This window comes from Miscanthus floridulus, chromosome 10, assembly GCF_019320115.1.
Source record: "Miscanthus floridulus cultivar M001 chromosome 10, ASM1932011v1, whole genome shotgun sequence".
In the NCBI taxonomy this organism is placed as follows: domain Eukaryota; kingdom Viridiplantae; phylum Streptophyta; class Magnoliopsida; order Poales; family Poaceae; genus Miscanthus; species Miscanthus floridulus.
This window is the reverse complement of record NC_089589.1, coordinates 124,342,831-124,366,885: the sequence shown is the minus strand read 5'-3', so window position 1 is coordinate 124,366,885 and position 24,055 is coordinate 124,342,831. Positions and strand designations below refer to the sequence as shown.

Below are 24,055 nucleotides of genomic sequence, written 5' to 3'. Positions count from 1 at the left end.
GCTACCTACCCGACAGTTTCGTTTCTCACCCATGCAACGGTTATAATATATCCTTTAACATAAATAGGCTGAAAATTAGAAATTACGTAGTAAAAAAATATAGCTCAAAAAATTGCAATACAAATTTGCTTTCATATACAATTTATAATGCTTTTGTCTCATGCTTTAAATGTTTAATAACATATGCTATAAATTATAATTACAATTTAAAAATTCAAATTTCAAATCTTAGAAATTCAAACAAAGTTTTCTTTAACAAGATGATTTCAAATGAAAAAGTTGTAAACTATAAAGTTGCATAACTTTTCGAGATCTACAACTTTCGTTTTGGTCATTTCTCCATTTGAGGACATTTTAAAAATTTAAATTTCAGATTTTAGAAATTCAAACATAGTTTTCTTTGACAAAATGATTTCAAGTCAAAAAGTTGTCAACTACAAAGTTGTGTTATTTTTCGTGATCTACAACTTTTATTTTGTTCATTTCTTCGTCCGACAAAGTGGTACTGCACATTGTTCACAAAATTACATCTCTTATAGACTATAAGAGATGTAAATTTATAAACAATGTAAACTATCACTTTGTCAGACGAAGAAATAACAAAAACAATAATAAAGATCTTAGAGAACCTTACAATCCATACAAACATGATTATGATGTCCATACAAATAAACCTAATGAAACATAATTAACTTGCATACAAACATAATTAAAATATCCATACAAATAAACCTAATTAAAGTACATAATCGTTCTAATAAACCTAATTAAACATAATAGTAAGAATAAACCTAACTAACACATGGATCCTGCAAACCGGCTGCAACCCTAGCCTGTCTCCACTGCTAGTAGAGTATGCCTCGGATTGTGTAACTACGGTCATTGTCTATGTAATGCAAGGCTCGCACTACAACACTCTCCATTGCCTCACAACACCGAGGACATGGCATCCCATAGATGTAGCCTACTAACGTACTATTGATGGCATGGTACTACCTAAATCTCACGTAATACTAGATGCCAGCTGTCGTCCTCTGGCCCATCGCTTCCACGAAGTCCCAAGCGTACCCCAGTCACTTAAGAACTTGCGTGAGAATGGGTTGTAAGCCACATGTAGCATAGGTGAAATCATAGAGCAAAACCTGCAAGCTGACAAATAAAAAATATTAGGAAGCGCTCATATAATAATAAGAATAAATAAACATTACTCTCATATCATATACGACGTACCACATTTATATAGTTGAATGTCGCATGCCTCTCGCTTACTCGTGGCACATCCAGACTATGCTGACGTAAAAGCTTCTATCTTCAAAGACGAGAAATCAGGCACACGGTAGCCAATTCGCTCAATTGCCTGTCAAGAAAGCAGCACGACATCGATCTAGGCGCCTATCTTGGTCAACGATCGTCATCCAGTCTGCACGATGTCCTAGTGCACCTCATTATTGTACCTAATGAGGATGTCGAAGGCGAGACTGCATGTCCATAACTCGCCTCCTTCATCATTCACGACCTCACTTGTCGTCGTCTCGAACATGTCCCACACCCCGAGCAGCCATAATGCTGCTTCCAGCCACTTGACCGATTTTATAGTCTGTGACATATGCAATAATCATATTATGAATGAGTGTATATATACAAAAATTATATTAGCACACAAAACTTCAAATATTTCATACTATTAAAGGGTCTGGGTAACGCGGAACGGCTCTATCTAGCGATGGCGCGAATGGAAGATCGTCAGGGTGGAAACCAGGTTCCTGTGGCTGGAGAAGTCCACCGTCATTCATCATAACTAAAAAACTGAAAAAACATCCCTATAAATATAGAACCCCCATATAAATATACCATGTAACAATATATATTAGAAAAACATATCAACAATAAATCATCAAGATATATATATATATATATATATATATATATATATATATATATATATATATATATATATATATATATATATATATATATATATATATACACACACACAAGTAAACTTAAACATTTTGCACTTAATTTTGTTTAACGATTATTAACTCGCATCAAGAAATAATGTTGCTAACAAAGATCTAGAAAATAATAAATGTTTAAGGTTATGTAGAAGTAATGTATAAATAAAAATAAAATCCACCATTATTATTCCTAATTAAAAAACCACATATTTGAATATTTCTATGCTTATTACTAAAGCATGAAACGATCTACATTATTAGCAATGAAAGATTAGAAGAAAAAATTGCTAACCTTTAGAAGATTGAAGATGAAGCCGGCGACCGAGAGCAAGAACTTGCTCCCCCTATCAAGAACACGGATGAACAATAAGCAAAGACCAAGATTTAACCGGTGTGTCTCGGGCTAAGGAGAAAGTGGAAGCGAGTATATATAGGTGGGGACCTTTAGTCCTGGTTGGTGGAGCCTACCGGGACTAAAGGATCAACCTATAATCCCAGTTGGAGCCAAAACCCGGGATAAAAGGCTAGCGGGACCTTTGGTCCTGGTTGGTGGTTCCAACCGGGATTGAAAGGCAACCTTTAGTCTCGGTTTGAACCATAGACTAGGACTAAATGTCCCTGCTGCAAAAGCATGCTGCACTATCCGTTGGGCAGAGGATTCTAGTCCCGGTTAGTGGTTCGAATCGGGACTAAATCTCCTATTACTCCCGGGCCAAATTCCGGTCGGGACTAAAGCGAAAAACCAAAACTCTGTTCTCTACTAATGGTCCTCAAATAAATTTATTCAGACCGAGTATTTTAAATTGTATTAGTAGAAATAAAGGTTGCCATACCTTAACCTAGATAAGTTTTGTTCAAAATAAAATAAACCTTAGAACCGGAGATATATACACTAGACATGTCTATAGGTCCATTACAACCCAAAGGTATTTAGACCAAAACAGCGTTGGGCAGAACACAAACAAATCCAAACGATAAAAAATTTACCCGCAGCAAAAGACAAGGAGAACTTAGGGGTCATTTGATACCCTTTGCCGCTCCCTCACCTTGTCTACCTAGGTGTGGAATCAATGGTCTAGTAGCGTTTGTTTTCTTTAATTTGTCATCCGTCTCGGGGCTAGTGCTATCAAGACTTTTTCCTCGCCAAGATGAGCAAGCCGAATAGGAGGCTCTCTGCTCCTGGCAAGGCTGGCCTTGCTTGACAAGGTAACGACAGGCAAACCAGCAAACAAACCAAACACACACCACCATTAGGGGGTGTTTGGTTTCTGCAGGAAAATTTTAGTCCCTGTCCCATCGGATGTTTGGACACATGCATGAAGTATTAAATATAGACGAAAAAATAACTAATTGCACAGATTGTGGCTAATTTGCGAGACGAATTTTTTAAGCCTAATTAGTACATGATTTGACAATGTGGTGCTACAGTAAATATATGCTAATGACGGATTAATTAGGCTTAATAAATTCGTCTCGTAAATTAGTCTCCATCTATGTAATTAGTTTTATAATTAACTCATATTTAGTTCTCCTAAATAGCATCCGAACGTCCGATGTGACATGGACTAAAATTTAGTCCATGAAACCAAACACCCCTTAGTTCCCTATACTTCTTTGCCGACTCCAACCCAACTTCCAAGGACTTCCATCATCATAAATTCCAAGCGCATGCACCCTTCCTTTATCATCACTCTCTCTTCCTCTCTTTAGACAACTGAGATCAAAATTTGATCTAGTACGCCCCGCCTCCCCACCCACCCCCCCCCCCTCCCCCACACCCCCCCCACACACACACACCCCGGCCCCCGCCCTTGAAATTACCTATAGGAAAGAATTACTAGTAATTGTGTTAAACACAATATCATTTCTACTTTCAACCATAAAGCCCAGCACATCGCGGCCCTTCCACGTACTATTACTTGGTTGCTAAGTTATGAAGGAAAACTCTTTAACCAAGGCCTAAACAAGTGGATAGTATCATATGGTGGTTGAACATTAAAACTAATGAACAAAGCATCCCACAGGAATCTAGCAATGGCTCCATTGAACAACTGCACAAAAAGAAAAGATCAAGCTAACGTACCACTCTCTCCGTTCCAAATTATAAATCCCCTTTAATTTTTTTTGATACATCTATTTTATTATATATATATAGATCAAATAATACGTCTATATACACAGCAAAGTAATATGTCCGATTTCTTCTCCGACTCGATCGGCTGGGTCCGGTTACACCTACCCAACAAACCAGGCTAGCTCGGATTTCCTACGACGATCGACCTGACATGTGGGCTGCGAGCCCACCCTGCAGTCGCATGGGCTTTTCCATGTGCAGGCCTATCCGCCAAACAATTCATCTCAAATATGGAATGTCTTTTCCAACAAGTACTGTAGCCCATATATGACTCGTGGTCGTATCGCGAACTCCACTTTTTCCCTTGTACCGTTTCACAGAAGAAACCCCGTGGGTCTGGTGCAGCGCAAGGTTGGATGGGAATGTGTGATTTATGGTTTTTAAATAAGGAGAGCCCGTGCCTTTTTTTTAACCTAGTCTGGCATTCATCCCGAGGAGATTTGAACCAACATGCTAGGGTGCTTACGAGGAGCTCCAACCACTAGGCTGGAGGCCCGTTCGCGTAAGGAACCTCAACCCACCTCAGTCCAACACGCATGCGATGTGATGCCTCGACTCCCACCCGGCTTCACATCGCCTCTCTTCTCCGGCACGTGACTCTCCCCACGCGTGATCCTCTCCCCCACGCGACGCGGCTCCTCCCCTCACCAGGGCGTGTAGGGCGCTGGCCGTTAGGGCACTAGGGAGCCGGCTGCGAGGTCATAGGCTACCGGGGGCCATCCATTGATCGCCGGGGCACAAGAGCAAGCACCCCGCTTGGGAGGTGTCCCAACCGTGGAGGCGGCAGCCACCACAGGCCCCCTCCCCTCGGCCTCCTTCGCTCTACCGGCAGACGCCCTCCAGCGACCCCGCGACTTCCTTTGCCAACACTAGTAGAGAAACAGCCTTTCATCCCATGGCCAAAAAGTATTTAGTCCCGGTTTAAAAATTGCAACCATGGCTAAAGGGAGGACTGGACCTTTAGTCCCGGTTGTAACGGTTACCGAGGTGTGTCAGAGGCACGTCAGTGCGAGAATCTTTAGTCCTGGTTTGAGACATGAACCCAAACTAAAAGTGTGACTTTTAGTCCCGATTTGAGACACGAACCTGGACTAAAGGTACATTTAGTCCCGGTTTATGTCTCAAACCCGGACTAAAGGTGTCTCCAAACTGAATTTAAAAGGAAAGTGTATTTTATCTAAGTTAGATGTGTGGTGGTAGGTGAGATGGTAACACGTGCAAGAGCTGAAGTGGAAGGTCATAGGTTCGAACCGGGACTAAAAATCAAGACCTTTAGTCCCGATTGCATAGTCTCGGTTCTAAAACCGGGATTAAAGGGGGTTGAGAACCAGACTATAGCTAGGTTCTCTACTAGTGCAACAGGTGCTCCTCCCCCGCGTCGACGCCGCCCCACCACTCCCTCCGCCCTCCCCATGCTGCTGCATCTGGTGGAGAGGAAGCAGCAAGCCATGGGAGAATTTTTGGGCGCAAGAGCAGCAAGGAACAATTACCAAGCCTTCTTTTTTATGGTGAGGGATGGTCATATGTCTTGCACTATATTTTCTTTTTGTTGATATGTAGGAGTGCAAGGAGGAACAACCCATGGAGATTGATGATCCTAACGGTCATGAAACTGTGAGCACCTTTGAAGTGAATCTACTAAGTTTATTAATGGCATGGTGAATCCCCTTTTATCATCTTTTCAGGATAATAATCTTGAGAGGATTACCGTGGGAGGAACCTTGCAAGGGACCGGAACCAGGATAGAAAACATGGACCGGGACAGAAAACATTAAAGACATCAGAGGTATGCTCCTCATGAACTGCATTGTTTTCATTTACCGAGTTTATTATTGTTGAATTATTCAGAGTGTTTCTTCAACTGCGTGTCTAGCATCAATGTTGCTTGTGTGTGAAAATAATAATTGTATCATCTAAGGTGAAAAGAATAGAGTTCATTCGGCCCAACCTGTTAGTACACATTTGATTTGTTGGTCTCTGAAATTTCAAGCCAACATTGACATTTTACAGTATTGTCAAGATTTTTTTTTATAATGATATTTCAGTTGTAATTTGCATATACTCGAATGTTGCCGTATAGCTTTAGCACAGACAGTATACTAGTCACTTCAAAAAGGAACAATTAGTGATCCTATCATCAATTTTATAACTAACTATACCGAATACCATCCATAATATATGTTAGGAGTATACTAAACGAATAAACAAATACAAAAATTTATTAGAGTACTTATTAAGACCAATGTTTTAATTTATTCAAACTGAATAAAATAAACCTTAGAACTGCAGATATATATAGACATATATATGAGTGAAATTCCACGAACTAATCATCAGTAAATTAACGTGGGATGGACATCCGTACATATTCCTTTTTCAAATTTACAAATAAAAAGTATTCCGACCTCCTCTCACCACATGTGAATGAGTACAGTCAGTTTATTACAACCCAAAGGTATTTAGATCAAACACCACTGGACAGAACACAAAGGATAAAAAATTGACCCACAATATAAATACAAGGAAAACTTAATTCTCTATCCTTCTTTGGCGACTCTAACCCAGGTACACAAAGACTTCAATCATCATGAATTTCAATCGTATGCACCATCCACCATTCTTTCTTTCTTTCTCTTTAGACAACTGAGACCAAAATGATCTGGTACGTCCCCCTCCCCTCTGATATTATATACTCGTAGAAAAGAATTAGTAGTTGTTCTGTTAAACACATCATCATCTCTACTCAACCATAAAGCCTAGCACACCGTGGCCACTCCCACTGTTACTTGCTTCCTAAATTATGGACCAAAACTCTTTAACCAAGGACCAAACAAAAGTGGACAGTATCATATAGTGCTTGAACATTAAAACTGATTTATTTGAGCAAATGAACATTAAAACCGATACACAGGGCATTATACAAAAATCTAGCAATGTCCGGCCGGCCCATTGGAAACGTACATGAAAAGAAAAGATCAAGCTACTATATTGCTCTCGTACATTTTTATTTGGCTCCAGCCATCGTCGGGGCTATAGACTCGGGCTCCGGAAGTATAGATGTACACTTTCGGTTTATTGGTTGGTTGGTTTTTAGGCTGATAAGTCTAGTTAATACTGATTCATTGTAAAAGAAAAATACTATTGACTAACAATAAGCTGTGCTAAAACAAAAAGCGATTGTCATATCGAAGATACCGCTGATTTCAACCCCCAATGAAAATGCCAAAAGGCAAAATCACCACGTTCCCTACGTCTTGAACGAATGAACAACCTTGAAATTTCAGATCCGATCTGGCCGTCGTCGCTGGGACACGTCATGCGTCGACTCGTTTTCCCTTTTCTTGTGTTTTCTTTTCGTCGAGACAGATTGAGATGACAAGTCAGGAGGCGACTCGACTCGGTCACGGTCCGTACCGGCACCGGCAGGAGGCCGCACAGGCACGCCCGTCCTTGGATACGTACGGCTGCCCACGTGGGACCCCCCACGGGCGGACCGTACGGAAAGTCTCCGCGATGCCTCATTCTTGACATGTGGGGCGGGCCCACTTGAAGTCACATGGAATCCTATACGGAAGCTTCCGCATCTAGGCGATTTTAAGTTCTCGGGTGTACATGTTTTGGTTTACGATGACATTACCAGCGCTCGTGTGTTCGGACGGACGTCCGTGGCTGCAGTCCGTTTCTATGCCTGACATCGACATCTGTTGCCCCGAGGAAACTTGCACCATGCATTGCTCAATGTCACCTTGCTGCTTGGACAAGGTACCCGAGCAACGTGGGCACGCCAGTGAAGGAGAGCGCTACGACAGCCAAGAGCTTCCACACGTCGAGCCCGAGGTCCCCGCCAGGGAGGTCCGCGTTGTCATCCCCCGTGCCGCTGAAGACGTCCGACTCGTCGACCACGCTGGCGTCGACGAGGTTCTGGAGGAGTGGGCGCGGCATGGCGACAGATGTCGTGCGGAGAGGGATGGGGGCGCTGGGCGGAGCAGTTGACGCTCGATGCGTTGAAGCCGTGGCAAGCGAAATGAGTGGGGATTTTCGTTGGTGGGGGTTATGTCACTGGTTAGAGATGAAGGAGAGAGGATGTTGGGCCTGATTCGCCGCGCAGACCCAAGAACGAGGCGCGTCCGGATGCACACGCCCGAACGAACGCCCTAATCATAGTATTAGCATTTGGTTTATCAGGTGACGGGAGCTGCAGTGCAACACAACATTGTACACGTCACTACGACGAGCCATTGTTATAATATCACAATTTTTCAGGGACCTATCCGCGAGAACTACACAGACAACGTCATCCGCTGCAACCGGGCCTATCTATCGGTTACCTCAGTGACACTTCCTGCTTCCACCACCGTTAAGGGCTTGTTTAAATCCACGGCGTGTCGCATCACATGTCATATGAGATGTTTTGTTCGAGTACTAATAAAAAAAATAAATTACAGAATTCGTCAGTAAATCGCGAGATGAATTTATTAAACCTAATTAATCTGTTATTAGCACATGTATTATTGTAGCACAACATTATCAAATTATAAACTAATTAGGCTTAAAAGATTCATCTAGTAAAGTAATCATAATCTGTGTAATTAATTATTTTTTAGTCTATATTTAATATTTTTTATATATATTTAAATATTCGATGAGATAGGGTGTAAACTTTTGAGGAGGAACTAAATAAGGCCCGACAAACACAAGAGATCTGAACACAACTCCTGTGCGCAACAGCCAAGAACACAACTGTGCGCAACAGCCAAAGCTCCCCTCCCATTCTCTCTCCACCCACCACCCGCCCTCCCTTCGCCGTGCCGCCAGCCACCACTGCAACCAACCACTCTTCTGCCCCGCCGCCGCTGGCCACCTCCCACTCGCCGCAGTCTTCGCCTCCTATCCAGCTAGCTAGCGAACCGAAGCCTTCCGCCCCTCGAGCTTCCCGCCGCGCGCTCGCCACTGTCCAGTCCACCCGCGGGATCCATCGGATCTCGCCCATCGCACGCACCACCGCGATGAGCCACGACTCCGGGTCCAGCGCCGGCGCGGGCGTGGAGTCCCTCTCGCTGGACCTGCTGGCCCACGCGCTGGCAGGCGTCGGGGACCCGCGGGACCGCAAGTCGTGCCGCCTCGCGAGCCGCGCCTTCGCGCGCGCCGAGGCCGCGTCCCGCCGCGCCGCGCGGGTGCTCCGCCGGGAGGCGCTCCCGCGGGTGCTGCGCGCGTTCCCAGCGCTGTCCTCGCTTGATCTCTCCGCGTGCGCGGGCCTCGACGATGCCTCCCTCGCCGCCGCGCTTCCCGTCCCGGACCCCGGCGCCGGCGCCGCCGATCCGCCGCCGGGCCAGCTGCTGCTGACCGTCCGACGGGTGCGGCTCGCGCGGGCCAGCGGGGTCGGGTGGCGCGGCCTGGAGGCGCTCGTGGCGGCGTGCCCGAGGCTCGAGGCCGTCGACCTCTCCCACTGCGTCGCCGCCGGGGACAGGGAGATGGCCGCGCTCGCCGCGGCGGCGGGGCTCAGGGAGCTCGTCATGGACAAGTGCCTCGGCGTCACCGACGTCGGGCTCGCCAAGGTCGCCGTCGGATGCCCCGGCCTCCAGAGGCTCAGCGTCAAGTGGTGCCTCGAGATCTCCGACATCGGCATCGAGCTGCTCGCCAAGAAGTGCCCCCAACTGCGCAGCGTCGACATCTCCTATCTCAAGGTAGCGTCTCAACCTCAAATTTGTTGTCCCAATCTCAAATTTGTTGTCTCAAATTTGGTTAGTAGTGTCAGTAGCACTGAGGAAAAAAATTTGAGATTGCTCTCATCAAATCAATTGATACTGCTTGTGACCGGACCACCTGACTTTCCAGAATTCGTAGCATTCAATGATATGTGGACTGAGTACAGCGAGTGCAATGTCCAGCGAGTGAAATGCTTCAATTATAAATTGTTTGTAGGAGTCCGTTTTCATTAGAAATTATTCTTATTATTAGTGTTTGGGCCGGTTCTCTCATGAATATTTGATGCATTTTCAGCATTCCAGCTTTTCCTTGCTGGTAAAGTGTCGTTGCTTCTTACAACAACAACAATAACAAAGAATATTTTGTCTCGACACAGTGTAAATCAGAAGCTCTGTGATCAGAAATGCTTAGCACCTTGACATTGCTTGGTCAATTCTTCTTTCTATTAATTTTGGCTCTTGATGTTAGAGAATTAAAGTCCATTGGAATTCCGTTGAATAAACTTAGGTCCGGTCAACAAATTTGGTGAATAAGACTACTAAATTTCACTTAGAAGGGTATGGTTCACTCACCCATTTGAATACACAACATATACACACCTGCTATCTACCTACATTGTATATAGTATATACCTAATGTGACTTGACGGTTCTGATTGTTTCTTGTTCGTATCCAAGAATGCTCAAATTTCTTATGACTTGTTTCCCAGGTGACCAATGAATCCCTTAGATCACTCTCTACTCTTGAGAAGCTAGAGGACATAGCAATGGTCAGCTGCTTGTTTATAGATGATGATGGTCTACAAATGCTAAGTATGTGCAACTCGCTTCAGGTATAACACCTTGCAAGGATGCAGATCTTGTATGAACTTCATCATACTGTAAACTATGATGTCAGCTTTTCTTCCGTGCCTCTGTGCTTACTATATTTTGAATCTCACCTGTTTTAGAGTATTGATATATCGAGGTGTAACCATGTGTCATCTCTGGGCTTAGCTTCACTCATAGATGGTCAAAGATTTCTCCAAAAAATAAATGTTGGACACAGTTTGCATGTGAGTACAGTTCCTTCTTTGTCTTTCTCAGAACAAATGATACGAATCCATGATTTCATTTAAGCAGTAAAATTCGCAATTCCAGTGGTGGTTCACCTTCTGCGGTCGCACTTGCAGGAGATAGAGACTTGCGTTCTGAGCAAATTATCAACAATAGGAGAAACTTTGACTGTTTTAAGACTCGATGGCCTTGAAATCTTTGCCTCAAATCTTCAGGCAATTGGTTCTACCTGCAAGAATTTGGTTGAGATTGGGCTTAGCAAATGCAATGGTGTTACAGATGATGGTATTGTTTCACTAGTTGCTCATTGCTGTGACTTAAGGACTATCGACGTGACATGCTGCCATCTTCTTACAAATGATGCCCTTTCTGCAATTGCCGAGAACTGTAGAAAGATTGAATGCCTTCGACTGGAATCCTGCCCTTTTATAAGTGAGAAGGGACTAGAGCGAATCGCAACCCTCTGTTCCCACCTTAAGGAGATTGACCTCACTGACTGTCGTATTAATGATGCAGGTAACTGAAAAATAGCTGTGCCATATTTTTTTATAGGAAAAATTCATTCCTAAATTTGAGCTCATCATTTCAAAATCCCACATTTTCAGCTTTGCAGCACTTGGCAATTTGCTCGGAATTACTGATCTTGAAGCTTGGCCTCTGCTCTAGCATTTCTGATGGAGGCCTTGTTTATATTAGTTCAAACTGTGGAAAGCTTGTGGAACTTGATCTATACCGGTAATCAATGTTTATATTTATGCTTTAGAAATTATTTATTGATTAATCATTGGTCTCTAAACTAAAGCATGTTGTTTATCTTTCCCACAGTTGTAGTGCTATTACTGATGATGGGCTGGCAGCGGTAGCTAGTGGCTGCAAGAAGATCAGGATGCTAAACTTATGCTATTGCACCCAAATCACCGATGCTGGTTTGAAGCATGTAAGCGCTTTGGAAGAACTCACAAACCTGGAGCTGAGATGCCTGGTGCGCATCACAGGCATCGGGATCACCTCCATCGCCATTGGTTGCACTAGCCTGATAGAACTGGACCTTAAACGCTGTTACTCTGTGGATGATGCTGGCCTGTGGGCTCTTTCAAGATACTCCCAGAACCTTAGACAAGTAAAGAACTCAACAACTTCATCTTCTCCTTTTGTAATTTGTGAAGCATCAGGGACATTACAGGTTGCTGTCCGGCTTGTTTGCAGCTTACTATCTCCTACTGTCAAGTCACTGGCCTGGGCCTTTGCCATCTGCTGGGCTCATTGAGGTGCCTCCAGGACGTGAAGATGGTTCACCTCTCCTGGGTCTCCATTGAAGGGTTTGAGATGGCGCTGCGAGCGGCGTGTGGGAGGCTGAAGAAGCTGAAGCTGCTGGATGGGTTGAGGTCTGTGCTCTCCACCGAGCTGCTCCAGATGCTGCAGGCCTGTGGCTGCCGTGTCCGCTGGGTCGACAAGCCACTCGTCTACAAGGGATGAGCTTGAACTGGCCTGTCAAATCAAGGAGACAGGCATCCTTGAGATCAGTAACAGTGCCCAGCTGAGACCGCGTGGCAAGCGCGGAGAGCACCTCTCAAACAGTGCCCAGCTGAGACTGTAGAAGATCATGTAGCTGAGACTGATGGTGTCTATAACCTGTCCTTCAATACAGTGTGCAAACTTTCAGAGTTCCCACATTATGATTACTGTCCATTTTCGCGTCTCTAACTGGCATTTTTGGCCTGAACTTTGTAAGATCACCTGCATCTGTAGTCAAAGTTTACCCCCATTTTGGTCCATTTCTTGCCTGAATATTTGCAAACAGTCCCCAAAATTTTCTAATTAGATCCCTAAACTGAATCGTATTTATTTTTACTGCATATAGCCTCTCATATTTACAACCAACACCCTGGTTGGAATCACAACTAATAATCGCAACCCAATAATTAAAATATTGCCCCTGCTTATTTACAAACATCACGGACAACCAAACAGCAAACATTCAGCATTCTCAAGTCCAAGAATCACAATTGTTCACTGAATTCTTTTATCTAAAATGTAATCCTGAAGTACTGCTAATACACAACATAACAGTAGTCGTTCCTTCAAGCCTCAGCAACAAACGCAGATGTTTCTGCTCTTCCTGCGATGGCTGACGATACAACAATCTGCACTAATCTGGATTCTAGCCTGAAGTCATAAGTAAGTTCAAGTAATCTATACTATCAATACTCCCTATCAATCTTCTTCCTTTCTGTTTTTTGGGGTTCATCTGTTAGTCCAACCGGTTGTCAGTGTCATCCTCATCCTCTGCAAGCTTGTCGATCAGCATCTCCATCGCCTCGATGTACCTCGGCATGTAATGGTCTCTGATCATGGTTCTCGCCAGCCGGATCTTGCCATACATGCTGCGAGGGGTCTCATAGATGGCAACTACCTCATTCTGGTGGCATTGCTCGCCGGTGCTCGGCCCTTCTGGTGCTGGTAGCTCAACCATGTGCATGATTCTGCCCGGAGGGTACAGCTGGTGAGGCTCCGGGGAGGCCATTTGCGATGATCGCAAGGCCTTCAGAAGCTGATCCATGTGTTCTTCGTCTGTTGCTTTCTCCTCTGGGTCAATCTCCACAGCATCAGATCTCTCACGGTTGAGTTCTCCAGGACAGCATGAGGCTGGTTCTACTGCAATTGTTGGCTTCTCAGTGTTTTGTTCAGTTCCTCTGTATGCAGACATCAATGCTGGAATGCCCTGAGTGGGGTTCACCAGAGACTCCAGGATTTGGGTATTAACAGCGACAGATGACCAGCGGGACAGTGCAGAGTGCTTCTGCACAGCAGCACGCACATTTGTGGAAAGGTTCAACTCATCCTGGGATGGCATGAGGAATCAATTCAGCGTATTACAAATAAAAACATCATAGAATGTATTTAGGAGACTCCACATCAATATGACAGTAATACAATGAGTTTCTTCAAAGAACATGGTGTTTAGGGTTTACCAAAGGAGTGTTGTCAGACCCTGTGTTGGATACAAAGGGAATGTGGGATCGCATGAAATTCACAGAGCTATTTACAAAACCCAAGATTCTTGTTTGCTGAATTTGTTCTTGGAGGTCTGGAGCCCATGACGATGCCATAACCTGCATAAGATTTTAAGACAACTTAAAGGCTATTAATTAATGGGAGAAAGTGTGTTTCATAATTCCAGACGTCACTACTACTTGAAACTCAGTAAACACGGGGTACCTCTAACCTCTGTGCGAAGGTTGGCAGCTGAAGCTTTGCCGAAAGATGGCACCATGTCGTTTTTGTTGACAACAGAGGTGACGAAGTCTTTGCCTGACTCAGCCAAGTCCCAGGTCATGCAAGCAGCTGGACAGGAGCACTTCAAAGTGTTAGAATACCATAGGAGCACATCTAATAACAGGTGTTTATATGGCACATCTTGCAACCAGATACCAAGAAAAGGGGAATGTGACAGCTTTGTTGTGGAAACTTATGATTGCTCCTACATAGTACTCTGTTTTAGATTAGCTACTTTTATATTTCAAAACTAAGAAATTATATCAGTGTAAAGTGTTGACAAGAATCCATGTTCTTAAGTTAGCATGCCATGATTTTTTATCTTTTACTTTTTTTTTTGTTGATACAGATGTGTTTGATAGCCAAATCTTCGTTTCTACTTGGATTATGTACCTGGTCCAAACGCAATACATGAGGCTGATGATAACTTATTGTCCTCGCGTAGCATGTATGTTAATATCGCAGCAATCCCAGCTCCCATTGAATGCCCAATGATCTAAAATTAGATTAAAATAGTGCAGTTCTGTTAGCCAGAAGCAAATTCGAAGCATTACTTATTTACTTTAGCTTCAGATATGCAGTATTTTCAATCGAATTTTCCTAATATTGATTGCTTAAGAGGACAAACAGACACATTATTACTCATATATATTTTTTTGAAACGGATTATTACTCATATTAGGGTCACTGAGTTCCTTGTAAACTAAACAACCATACTAGGTGATTATTTTTTTCGGTTAACCAAAATAAATCATAATAACATGTGTTGTTTGACAACATAAATTAAATCCCACGCGCATCTTTTACGGTGTACACTGATAGGATCAGAAAAGAGTGTTAAATTACCTTAACTCTGTAGTTTGGGAATTGTTCGACTGCTTTGCTTAAGCATGGAATGGCCTGATCTGCAATCCAACGAGCGGCAACAACCATTCCACAATGCACATGTCCAGACACTAAATTGGATCTACGTCCATCTTGTAATAATACTGAATGATGGAATGGAACTTCTGCAGCAGTTGCGGCTGTCAGACGATCCTTAGTGCTGGTCGCTCCCCGAATGAAAAGAAGGAAGGATTTGGTACTTTCATCACGGACAACCGTGAATGCAGGCTTCATAAACTGAATAGAATCACAAAGTTCTATGAGGTATCTCCACTTGCAACGTATGCTGTAGAACATCAGCTGGCTCAGGGTAATACAAACCTGTGACTTCGACTTCCTTATGAGAATATCACTCTGTCCATAACCACCAAACTCTAGGAACACTTCATATGGCTTCTTGGAGAAGAACATGCAGAGTCTGAGGTATCTGAGAAGTCCAATCAGCTCCTGCCTTACTCCAGGACCATCCAGGGGCACACAATTGCTGCCAGTGTACTCATGCTGCAGATTGCCCTGGAAATAAACACTAATGAGAGAATGCTTTTCAGTTTTTTTTTTGAGGAAACGAATGCTTTTCAGTATCATGCATCAAAAAATGTTACAAAGCAGATGGCCAAAATCATGAGTTTTCACTAACAAACCAAATGGTGATTCTTTACATCTCACCAGAGATTTAACAACATTTTAGTCCCTTTCCAGAAAACTGTCAGATGGACAATCAGCCAATAAAACTGCATTTTTCTGTAAGTAAAAAATTGGGAAGGCTTGTATTAGATTTGACAAGTTCAATAGTAGAAATTGGAGTGAGAAGCAAAGCTAGAGAGGGTAATTGGTCAGAAATCCTAATTATCCTGAATTCTTTAGAGCTGTCAATGCAATAAGTTAACTGACAGAACCACGGCCGGCAAGCGGGGCGGCCGCCCTGGGCCCCCAATCCCACAGGCCCCACCCCATGTATACAGTTAATACGTAGTTGTATCAGTATAAGGCTTGTTTGGCTCGTTAAGGCCCACAGCAGCCTAACAGATTGGCGTTCGCGATTTGTTTGTCAACTCTACGACTGCGACTTCTCATCTCGGAACCAAATTGCAAATCCCGATCACAACGCAGCAACTGCGACGCGATCATCCAACTCAACGACGGCGCCACGGCGGGCGGCCAACTCGGAGTAAGACTTCAACGAGACGAACGTACCTTCTTATGAACTAGGTATGCGCTAATATCCGAACCCCCCCAAACCACCCCCAATGGGCTATGCTGGCTCCTGGACGTCTGGACAGGACGCCCGCGCAGCCTGCCCCCGTGCACTGATGTTGATTTTTATTCCCGCCCCACACGCGCACCCCGCCCTGTGGCAGCACCCACGTGTCCAGACGACTCGCCTCGCCCCAACAGCACGCCCTGTCCGCCTGGATTCGAAGCCGCCCGCCTCGTCCCACACGCCCACCCCGCCCCCGTCGTGACCCGACCGCTGGCCTCTAGCTCGTCGCAGCCCATTCTCCAACACCCGTGCCGTGCCACCATCACTCCCTGTGCCCATCGACTCTCTAAACAGTATGAAACACGTGCAACATGAAACATTTGAATGCAGCATCCGTATGAAACGGTTGAAACATTTAGAACATACACTTGCAACATATGTGTAAAACATATGCAACATCAGATAAAATACTTGCAACCATGAAAACATGTACTGCAACATAACATTGAAATATTTGGAACATATTCTTACAATATATGTGTGAAGTATGTGCAACATCCATATCAGAACGCTTGCAACATACGTCTGGAATAAATGAAACATTTTGAACAACACCTCTGAACCATTTTGCAATATGTGCAACATCCCTGATCTACTTTTGCAACATCCATATGAAACAATTGCAACATACCTCTGAAACACTTGCAATATGTGCAACATCCATATGAAATAATTGCAACATACCTCTAAAACAGTTACAACATGCGCATCCATCGCAATATCACCTTGCTAAAGTCGTGCATCACGATGACTACGGCATCGTTCATATGTTTTTTCTCTAATACCCAGACCTAAAAAATTTGTTTCGTCCTGCGCCCCTAAAAATTCAGACCGGCCCTGGACAGAACATATTCTATTTGGCAAACCTCGAATGACTGAAAAAAGATGGACGTTCTTACAGAAGTTCCGAGCTACCATAACCCAAGTTTTGCTAGCTCTAATTAATCATCTTTCACTAATCCATTAAGCATCCATCACTCAATGTACCTTTCACCTTTTCGGAAATGAACGAGAAGGCCAAGTTATTGTTTGAATGTAAACGAGAAAAAGAAAATCCCAAACAAAAATATCGCAAATTAACCAACTTAATACATTAGCCCTGTGATTAGATGTGATTAGAAAAAGGAGAAACTGCAGCAGGGCAGACCATGGTCAAAGGATCTAGAAACTACGCCACAAAGTCGTTCTTTTTATCCAGTTCCTCCTTTATTTTCTCCACAGAAACAAGAATAATCAAGCAGGTTTCACACAATATAAGTTAAATTCTTTTTTTTTTCTATCTCATCGTGGTTGAACAAAGCCACATTTCTATCCGAGCAAGAACACACGCACCACGCGCCGCCTTCCTACGACGACCACAGCACCTGGATGCGCATGTAGTGGTTGATCCCGAAGGCGATGTCCCCGAGCGGCCACTTGCCAAGCGTCTCGGCGTACGCGAACCCCGCCGTCCTCGACAGCACCGCCACCGCCTCCCTCCAGCTCGTCGACGCCTGCTCCGGCCACCTCTCCGCCTCTCCCTCCTCCGCGCTCCGCCGCCGCCGCCTCACCGCATCGGCGTCGTCGCCGGACGCCGGGGAGAGGCGGCCCGAGAGCGCGACGTACACTAGGGCCGCCGTCCCCGCCGCTGACGCCACCCGTTTCGCCCCCATTCCTCTGCGATCGACGGTGGTGCGCGCTGCTGGGAGGCGGGAGCCGGTGGTAGAGTGGAAGCGTGGCCGGCGTGGGCGCCTAAAATTGGGAGGACGGGTAATACGGGATGGACAGAATTACCCCTGGTTGCTAAGTTCTCAAAGATTTCTTTTTTCTTCTTCTTCTTTGTTTTTGATTTTGAAAAGTTCGATCACATTTCATTATGTGATACTGTAATTTCACGAGGTTCTTCCAAAGTGTCATTTTAAGGGTTTGTTTGATCCAAGGGCTAATTACTAGCAAGCTAAAAATTAACTCACTCTTCACTCAAATTAGTTGTAGTACATCTAAATAAGATGACTAATAGGTGAGCTAATTTTTTAAACAAATCTTCAACTTGTTGTTAGTCAACTAGTTAGCCAATTATAGCTAATTTGGAGTGATTTATGAGCATATACATCCTGCTCTTATGAGCATATTGGAAGAACATGACCGACAAATCTAAAAAATGATGAAATTACCTATCGACGGGCATTTAGAAATTGTTTGTTATTTTTTGAAACATGGTACAGATGCTAAAAACATGTTTGCTCATGCAAACTGTGCCCGTGCGCTTCCTACCACTGTAAACGCCTTGAAGAGTATAGTGGATAATTTCTTCGTGTTTAATTATATAAGTTTGTTCGGTTTTTTTAATACATAGTTTATGCCACTATGCACCTAGATAGACAATTATGTCTAAATACATAATAAAAGCTATAAATTATAGAAAAAAAGATAAAATAACTTATAATCTAAAACGAATGGAGTAGATCGTAAAATTGACAAAGCGTTATATGTATCACATACCGCTGATTCCTGACACTACAGCTCAAAAATAATTAGTTCAAAAATCAGAATACAGCACTGATACATATTGGCTATTGGGGTAGACACCTCGGTACCAAATGGAAAGTCGCTTTGGTTTTCTCCACATACATATTTTAGACATATTCTATATTTAGATATATATAGCAAAAGCGATTTACTTAAAAAAGTGAAGACAACTATGAATGGAGTATTATTTGAGGATCACACCATTATCTGAGACACTCACAAATAAACACACTATTGCAACCTTATGCAAATCGTTAGAGGCTGCAAATAAATAGAGCTCTCGCATCAGACTGTACGAAAACTCCGCACGCTTGCAAAGAACCCCTTTATCAGCTTGCCGTTGTTTGGAAGTGCTGCTACTCGAAAATTTTCTGCTTTAGTTTTTCTGACTCGTTGACTTTACTAAAAACATTCTCATGCCTGAACTTTGATGGTTTCTGCTGGTTTCAACTCTAGTCTAACCTAATTTGTTTGGAACTTAAAGACTCTGTTGTTGTTGTTGACTTTACTAAAAACGAACTCAAGAAAAGGCATATTGCCCACACTGTGCGAAGAGACCGATGCTGAAAAAGGCGAGCGAAGGTCGAAAAAGAATTGCAAAAAGAAAAGAGAGTCGAAAAGAGGCTCAAACAGCGAAGCATTAGTCCAGTGCAGAGACTCATGCTAGAGAAGAAAAACACACCCCACGACAGGGCCTAAATTTTCGGCCGGATGTAGTACAGGTTCCAATTAAACGTTTGAGACATGGGACTATACAAATAGATTTTTTCCGTCGACGCATTTTTAATTGTAAATCAGTTGGAACTTTTAACTGTCGTCAGATAGGGCATCAATATATATAATGGTCTAGGTCCTTCCCTTGTAACAACCTTTGCCTCTTTCGTTCCTCTTCCTAATAGCCCTCCATCCGGCACACAATAACGATGTTCCCTTGTAACCATTCGAAAACTTATAGCATGTCCGATGAACTTTTAGTTCCGGTTGGTGTTACCAACCAGGATAAAAGGGCCCCGGTGCCAGTAAAATTTAGACCGAGGACTAATGTTCACATTAGTCTCGGGCCCCAACACGACCAGGATGACTAAAGGTGTGAACCCAGAAGCTCATTTGTCTAATGATCATACAAAATGAGTTATCATGAGTACTACCGGGAGCAGTTCGATGACACACGGGTTCATCTCCTGACGCAAATGACCAAACACCACGGTCAGATCCGGATATATAGCATCAGATCATTGCGCATCAATCGGTCTAGCAAACCAAACACACGCTGTTAGATTACGAGGTGTATCATCATGGGTTTAACTCATAAAAATTTGATGAAATGGCTTCGTTTATATATGCTTATACTAATTGTTAATTTCTAATGGATAAGGTGGTGACTGATTAGTCCATTCCATCCATTCATAATCATAAATAGAAAAAATCGAAAAGATGATGCCCACTACCACGTTTGTTCCTCATTTCTTCTCAGACTGAACATCTCACAAATGTGGAAAACACCCAAGGTCCTTACTGTGGCCAGTGGTGATCGTTTTTTTTAAAGAAAACGACAAGAAATTATGTGATGGCCTTGAGTGTTTCCACATTATTGATCGGTGTGCTGGGCCGTCACTGTTTGTGACGGCCTATTACCAGCCCATGAAGTTCATTAAACGCTTGGTCCGCAAGGCATCCTCCCTCCATCTCCCAACAAAAAAGAGAGAATTTTCTCAAAGAAACAAAAAAAGAGAGAGAAAATGGGAAAGCAGGTCAATGATTTGTTTAAATCCTCTTATACAGGAAAAAATGATATAATTTGTCCGAAGGACCTAAATGTGTATGCATGTGCCTAATAAAATACAACGTGCGGTAGTTGCTTTCGAGGCTATCGTGCATACAACGTGCTGTACCTGTAGCATGCATGTATGTAGCCATGCGGCCGGCTAGTCCAATGGAACTGCACACGTGTCTTACGACCAGTGGCTAAAGCAGAGGAACCACCGCAATTTTTGTTGTATCTCTGGTTGTACTGGACAATAGCTAGTCCTTGATTGATTAATGAAGACTATGATAAAGAATATGTAGTGCAGTAAGACACATTATGTGCTTGATTTTTTTTATTATTCTAATAATATGTGTTTTGTCATTTTCATTACAAGAAAAACTATAATTTTATTATGAGTTGTTCTTTTAATTAAACTAATTGGTTATATAAAATTATCGCCTAGAATCATCTAAAAATTTAGGCATATGAAATATAGCAGCTCTCATATTGCCGACGACATGCAGCAAGACCCACGTTGAGCCGGCTGGCTCGGGCAAACGAGAATCGTTTCCATTTCTTCTAGGCCTAGCTCGTGGTCACGGAGACGGAGTGCACATGTTCTGGCCTGTATAAGAGAGAGATCACGAGCGTAGCTGCGAGCAAGAAAACTATCACCTCTGTTCCAAACTACAGGTCATTCTCACGTTTTTACAGACATAGCTTATCTTATGCGCCTGATGTACGTTCGAGTCCCAAAGGACTACTCACACTATTTGTGGCTTCGACGGCAGTGATTAAGAGAAAAAAAAACTTCCTTGTCTGCCCCACATCCAAAGCACAGGTCTATGATCACTACTACAGGAATGAGATCTAGTCTCGGTTGAGAACTAGCTCTACTCCTGGTTTTCCAACCGGGACTAAAGGTGTTGTTCTTCCGGGGCTAAAGGTGTTGTTCTTTAGTCCCGGTTTGCCACAACCGGGACTAAAGATCCTCCCAGCTTTAAAAAAAATAATGCCTCCCATCGCTGCGCCCTGTGAGATTCGAACCAAAGACCTCATGCACTGCCTCGCGCGTAGCTTACCACCCCACCTACACAACACATCTAACAATGGATGGGATGCTTTCCTTTTGAACTAACCCATCCGGGGACCTTTAGTCCGGGTTGGTGTTACCAACCGGGACTAAAGGGTCTACCTTTAGTCTGGGTTGGTGTTACCAACCGGGACTAAAGGTTGGAGAACTTTTAGTCCCGGTTTAGCCGTTGGGTAGGGACCTTTAGTCTCGGTTGGAGATACCAACCGAGACTAAAGACCTTCTAGTCTCGGGGGCAAAAAAATGTCGAGGCTAATGCTAAATTGGGACATCGTTCTAAAGTCTGTTCTCTAGTAGTGGACTAGCTCATCTTACGGAGCTACGGTGACGCTGTGTATGGGTGAGGTAGGGGTTCAGAGGTTTTCTCTATCTGCGTAAGAAAATCTTAAGCTAAAATACCCAGAGCTATCTAGTCCCCGCGAATCGAGTTTTTTTATGCACCGGATGTACAATATGTCTATATACACGCACATAAAAGCTAACACGACCTATGCATCGGAACGAAGGGAGTAGCCATCAAACACCTGATCGATGTGTTTATCTATTATTCAGACAACCGAGTAGGCAGACATCCCTGCAGCTGCAGGTCACTAAACTAATCAGGCCCTATACATACATATATAATAGGATTAAGTCCACTTTTAGTCCCTCAACTATTGTCTTGGTCTAATTTTAATCCTCAACTACAAAACCGTCTAGTACCGGTATCCCAATTGTCAAAACCATTCACTTTTAGCACATGGGCGGGGGTAAAGCTGTTTTTGACCGATGTTGAGTGGTTTTGACCACGCCACTCTAGCGGACGCTCACTATAACACAACATACATTTGTCGACACTTTCTATAGTGGGCAAAGGGCACTTTCGCCGACAGATAGCCTCCCACAAAAAGTTTTGCCGACAGTTAAGAAATAGTCATAGTAGAAGTAGTCGGCGAAAGTTTTGCCGAAAGTTTAAAGAATCGCCGACACTTTTGCTGTAGCTAAATAGTATACCTTTCCCGACAGTTGAAACATACGCCGACCGTTAACCCTACGCCGACAGGTAAGACATACGCCGACAGGTAATACATTTCCCGACAGTTTATATGTTGGTGAGACCTTTTCCATAGTATGGTTGGAAAGATGTCCTCTGTGGCAACTAATATGTTGTCAAAACTATTTAATAGATATTCATATTAATACAATCTAAATAATTTCAGAAATCCACTTAATTATACAGAGAAAACATCACGTCATCAAATATATTTGATTTTATAGGCAAAACATATTAAATATTTTCAATACATACATCAATGTCTTAACTGCAAATCCATGTACATCTCTCAATACTAATATATCTGAACAAACAAAACAGATATATAGACACATGAACTTTTGAGTCAACAAAGCATGATCTCACACACGTTAAGAGCCAGCCCTTTGTGTCATCGAAGCATGAGCAGCCCACTCTAATTCTACATCCTAGCAACATAGATGCAACTAGAATAAATTCAAGAAAAAAAGTGAATAAGTTCAGCAATAGGTGTCCATGTCTTAGCATGCTGTTATGGAAATCAGAGGCTCCGGCACCCTTGTAGTGAAGCACTTGTAACTTGTAAGTCCCGCATAAGGAAAGTATTATTAACTGGGACAAATCAAATCAAGTTGCATATCTCATAATGACATAAATGAACACCATTAGTAATCTTAAACACTACATAACATACATGATTTTGGATACTTAAAACAATTGTCATCAGTGTTGCATTTATTTATAGCTAACCTATCAACTTTATGGTCATATTCAGGCATTTGAAATAATCAGAATCCTGCCGATCTCGGAGGCAAGATGGTATGGTATACAACACGTACTGTCTTACAGCATTAACCAAAACTCTAAAGTTAAATAACAAAACCGGAAATCTAGAAGGCAGAAAAAAGATAACGGTGATAGTATGTTTCGTACATATATGTCCCAGTTTATCATTAAAATTTGTACATAAATTAACAAGGGCCATATAGTTTCTGCTACAAATTTTCACAAAGGCCACATAGGTAATAAGAAAGATCAGGAATATGTCATTTTCACACTCAGTTAGCACTTATTAGATTGCTCAGTGGAAACATATATAAGATATATCCAAGTAATGATAAAATCAAAGTTCTTAACTCATTGTTGACCTTGAAACACTGAAAAATTTTTATAGAACATTTGGTCTCTCTTTACTGAAATTTTATACAGATCAACAGCATCATGTGTTTCTCCTTCAATTGTTCCTAAAATTAAAAATTCCAAACCCATGAGAATCTGTTCCAAGTGTACCAAAAAAGGGCCACTATAAGCCAACAATATCTAACAACTTCACAATGAATCAGTCTGTATCTTTCGATTTGTAAAGCCTGGTTGCCAATGGTTAATTGGAAAAACAAAAGAACTTTCAATTGCACTGAAT

At 43.0% G+C, this 24,055-nt stretch overlaps 2 protein-coding genes across 2 annotated transcripts; one reads left to right on the top strand and one right to left on the bottom strand.

Moving 5' to 3' along the window:
* The first annotated feature begins 8,833 nt into the window (after window positions 1–8,833).
* Window positions 8,834–12,642, top strand: LOC136485598 (F-box/LRR-repeat protein 3-like). Its single transcript, XM_066482449.1, has 7 exons — window positions 8,834–9,776; window positions 10,508–10,630; window positions 10,748–10,852; window positions 10,970–11,369; window positions 11,459–11,588; window positions 11,679–11,973; window positions 12,060–12,642. Exons 1-7 carry the CDS (start codon window positions 9,099–9,101, stop codon window positions 12,327–12,329), a joined length of 2,001 nt encoding a protein of 666 aa, XP_066338546.1. The 5' UTR covers window positions 8,834–9,098; the 3' UTR covers window positions 12,330–12,642.
* Window positions 12,643–12,830: 188 nt separating this feature from the next.
* On the bottom strand, window positions 12,831–17,927 carry LOC136485599 (uncharacterized). The gene is made up of 7 exons (XM_066482450.1): window positions 17,640–17,927; window positions 15,336–15,527; window positions 14,976–15,251; window positions 14,523–14,625; window positions 14,080–14,198; window positions 13,826–13,966; window positions 12,831–13,695 (listed from the first exon to the last, which is right to left on the bottom strand). The coding sequence occupies exons 1-7, from the start codon at window positions 17,925–17,927 to the stop codon at window positions 13,105–13,107; spliced, it is 1,710 nt and encodes a 569-aa protein (XP_066338547.1). The 3' UTR covers window positions 12,831–13,104.
* Between the last annotated feature and the right edge of the window lie 6,128 nt (window positions 17,928–24,055).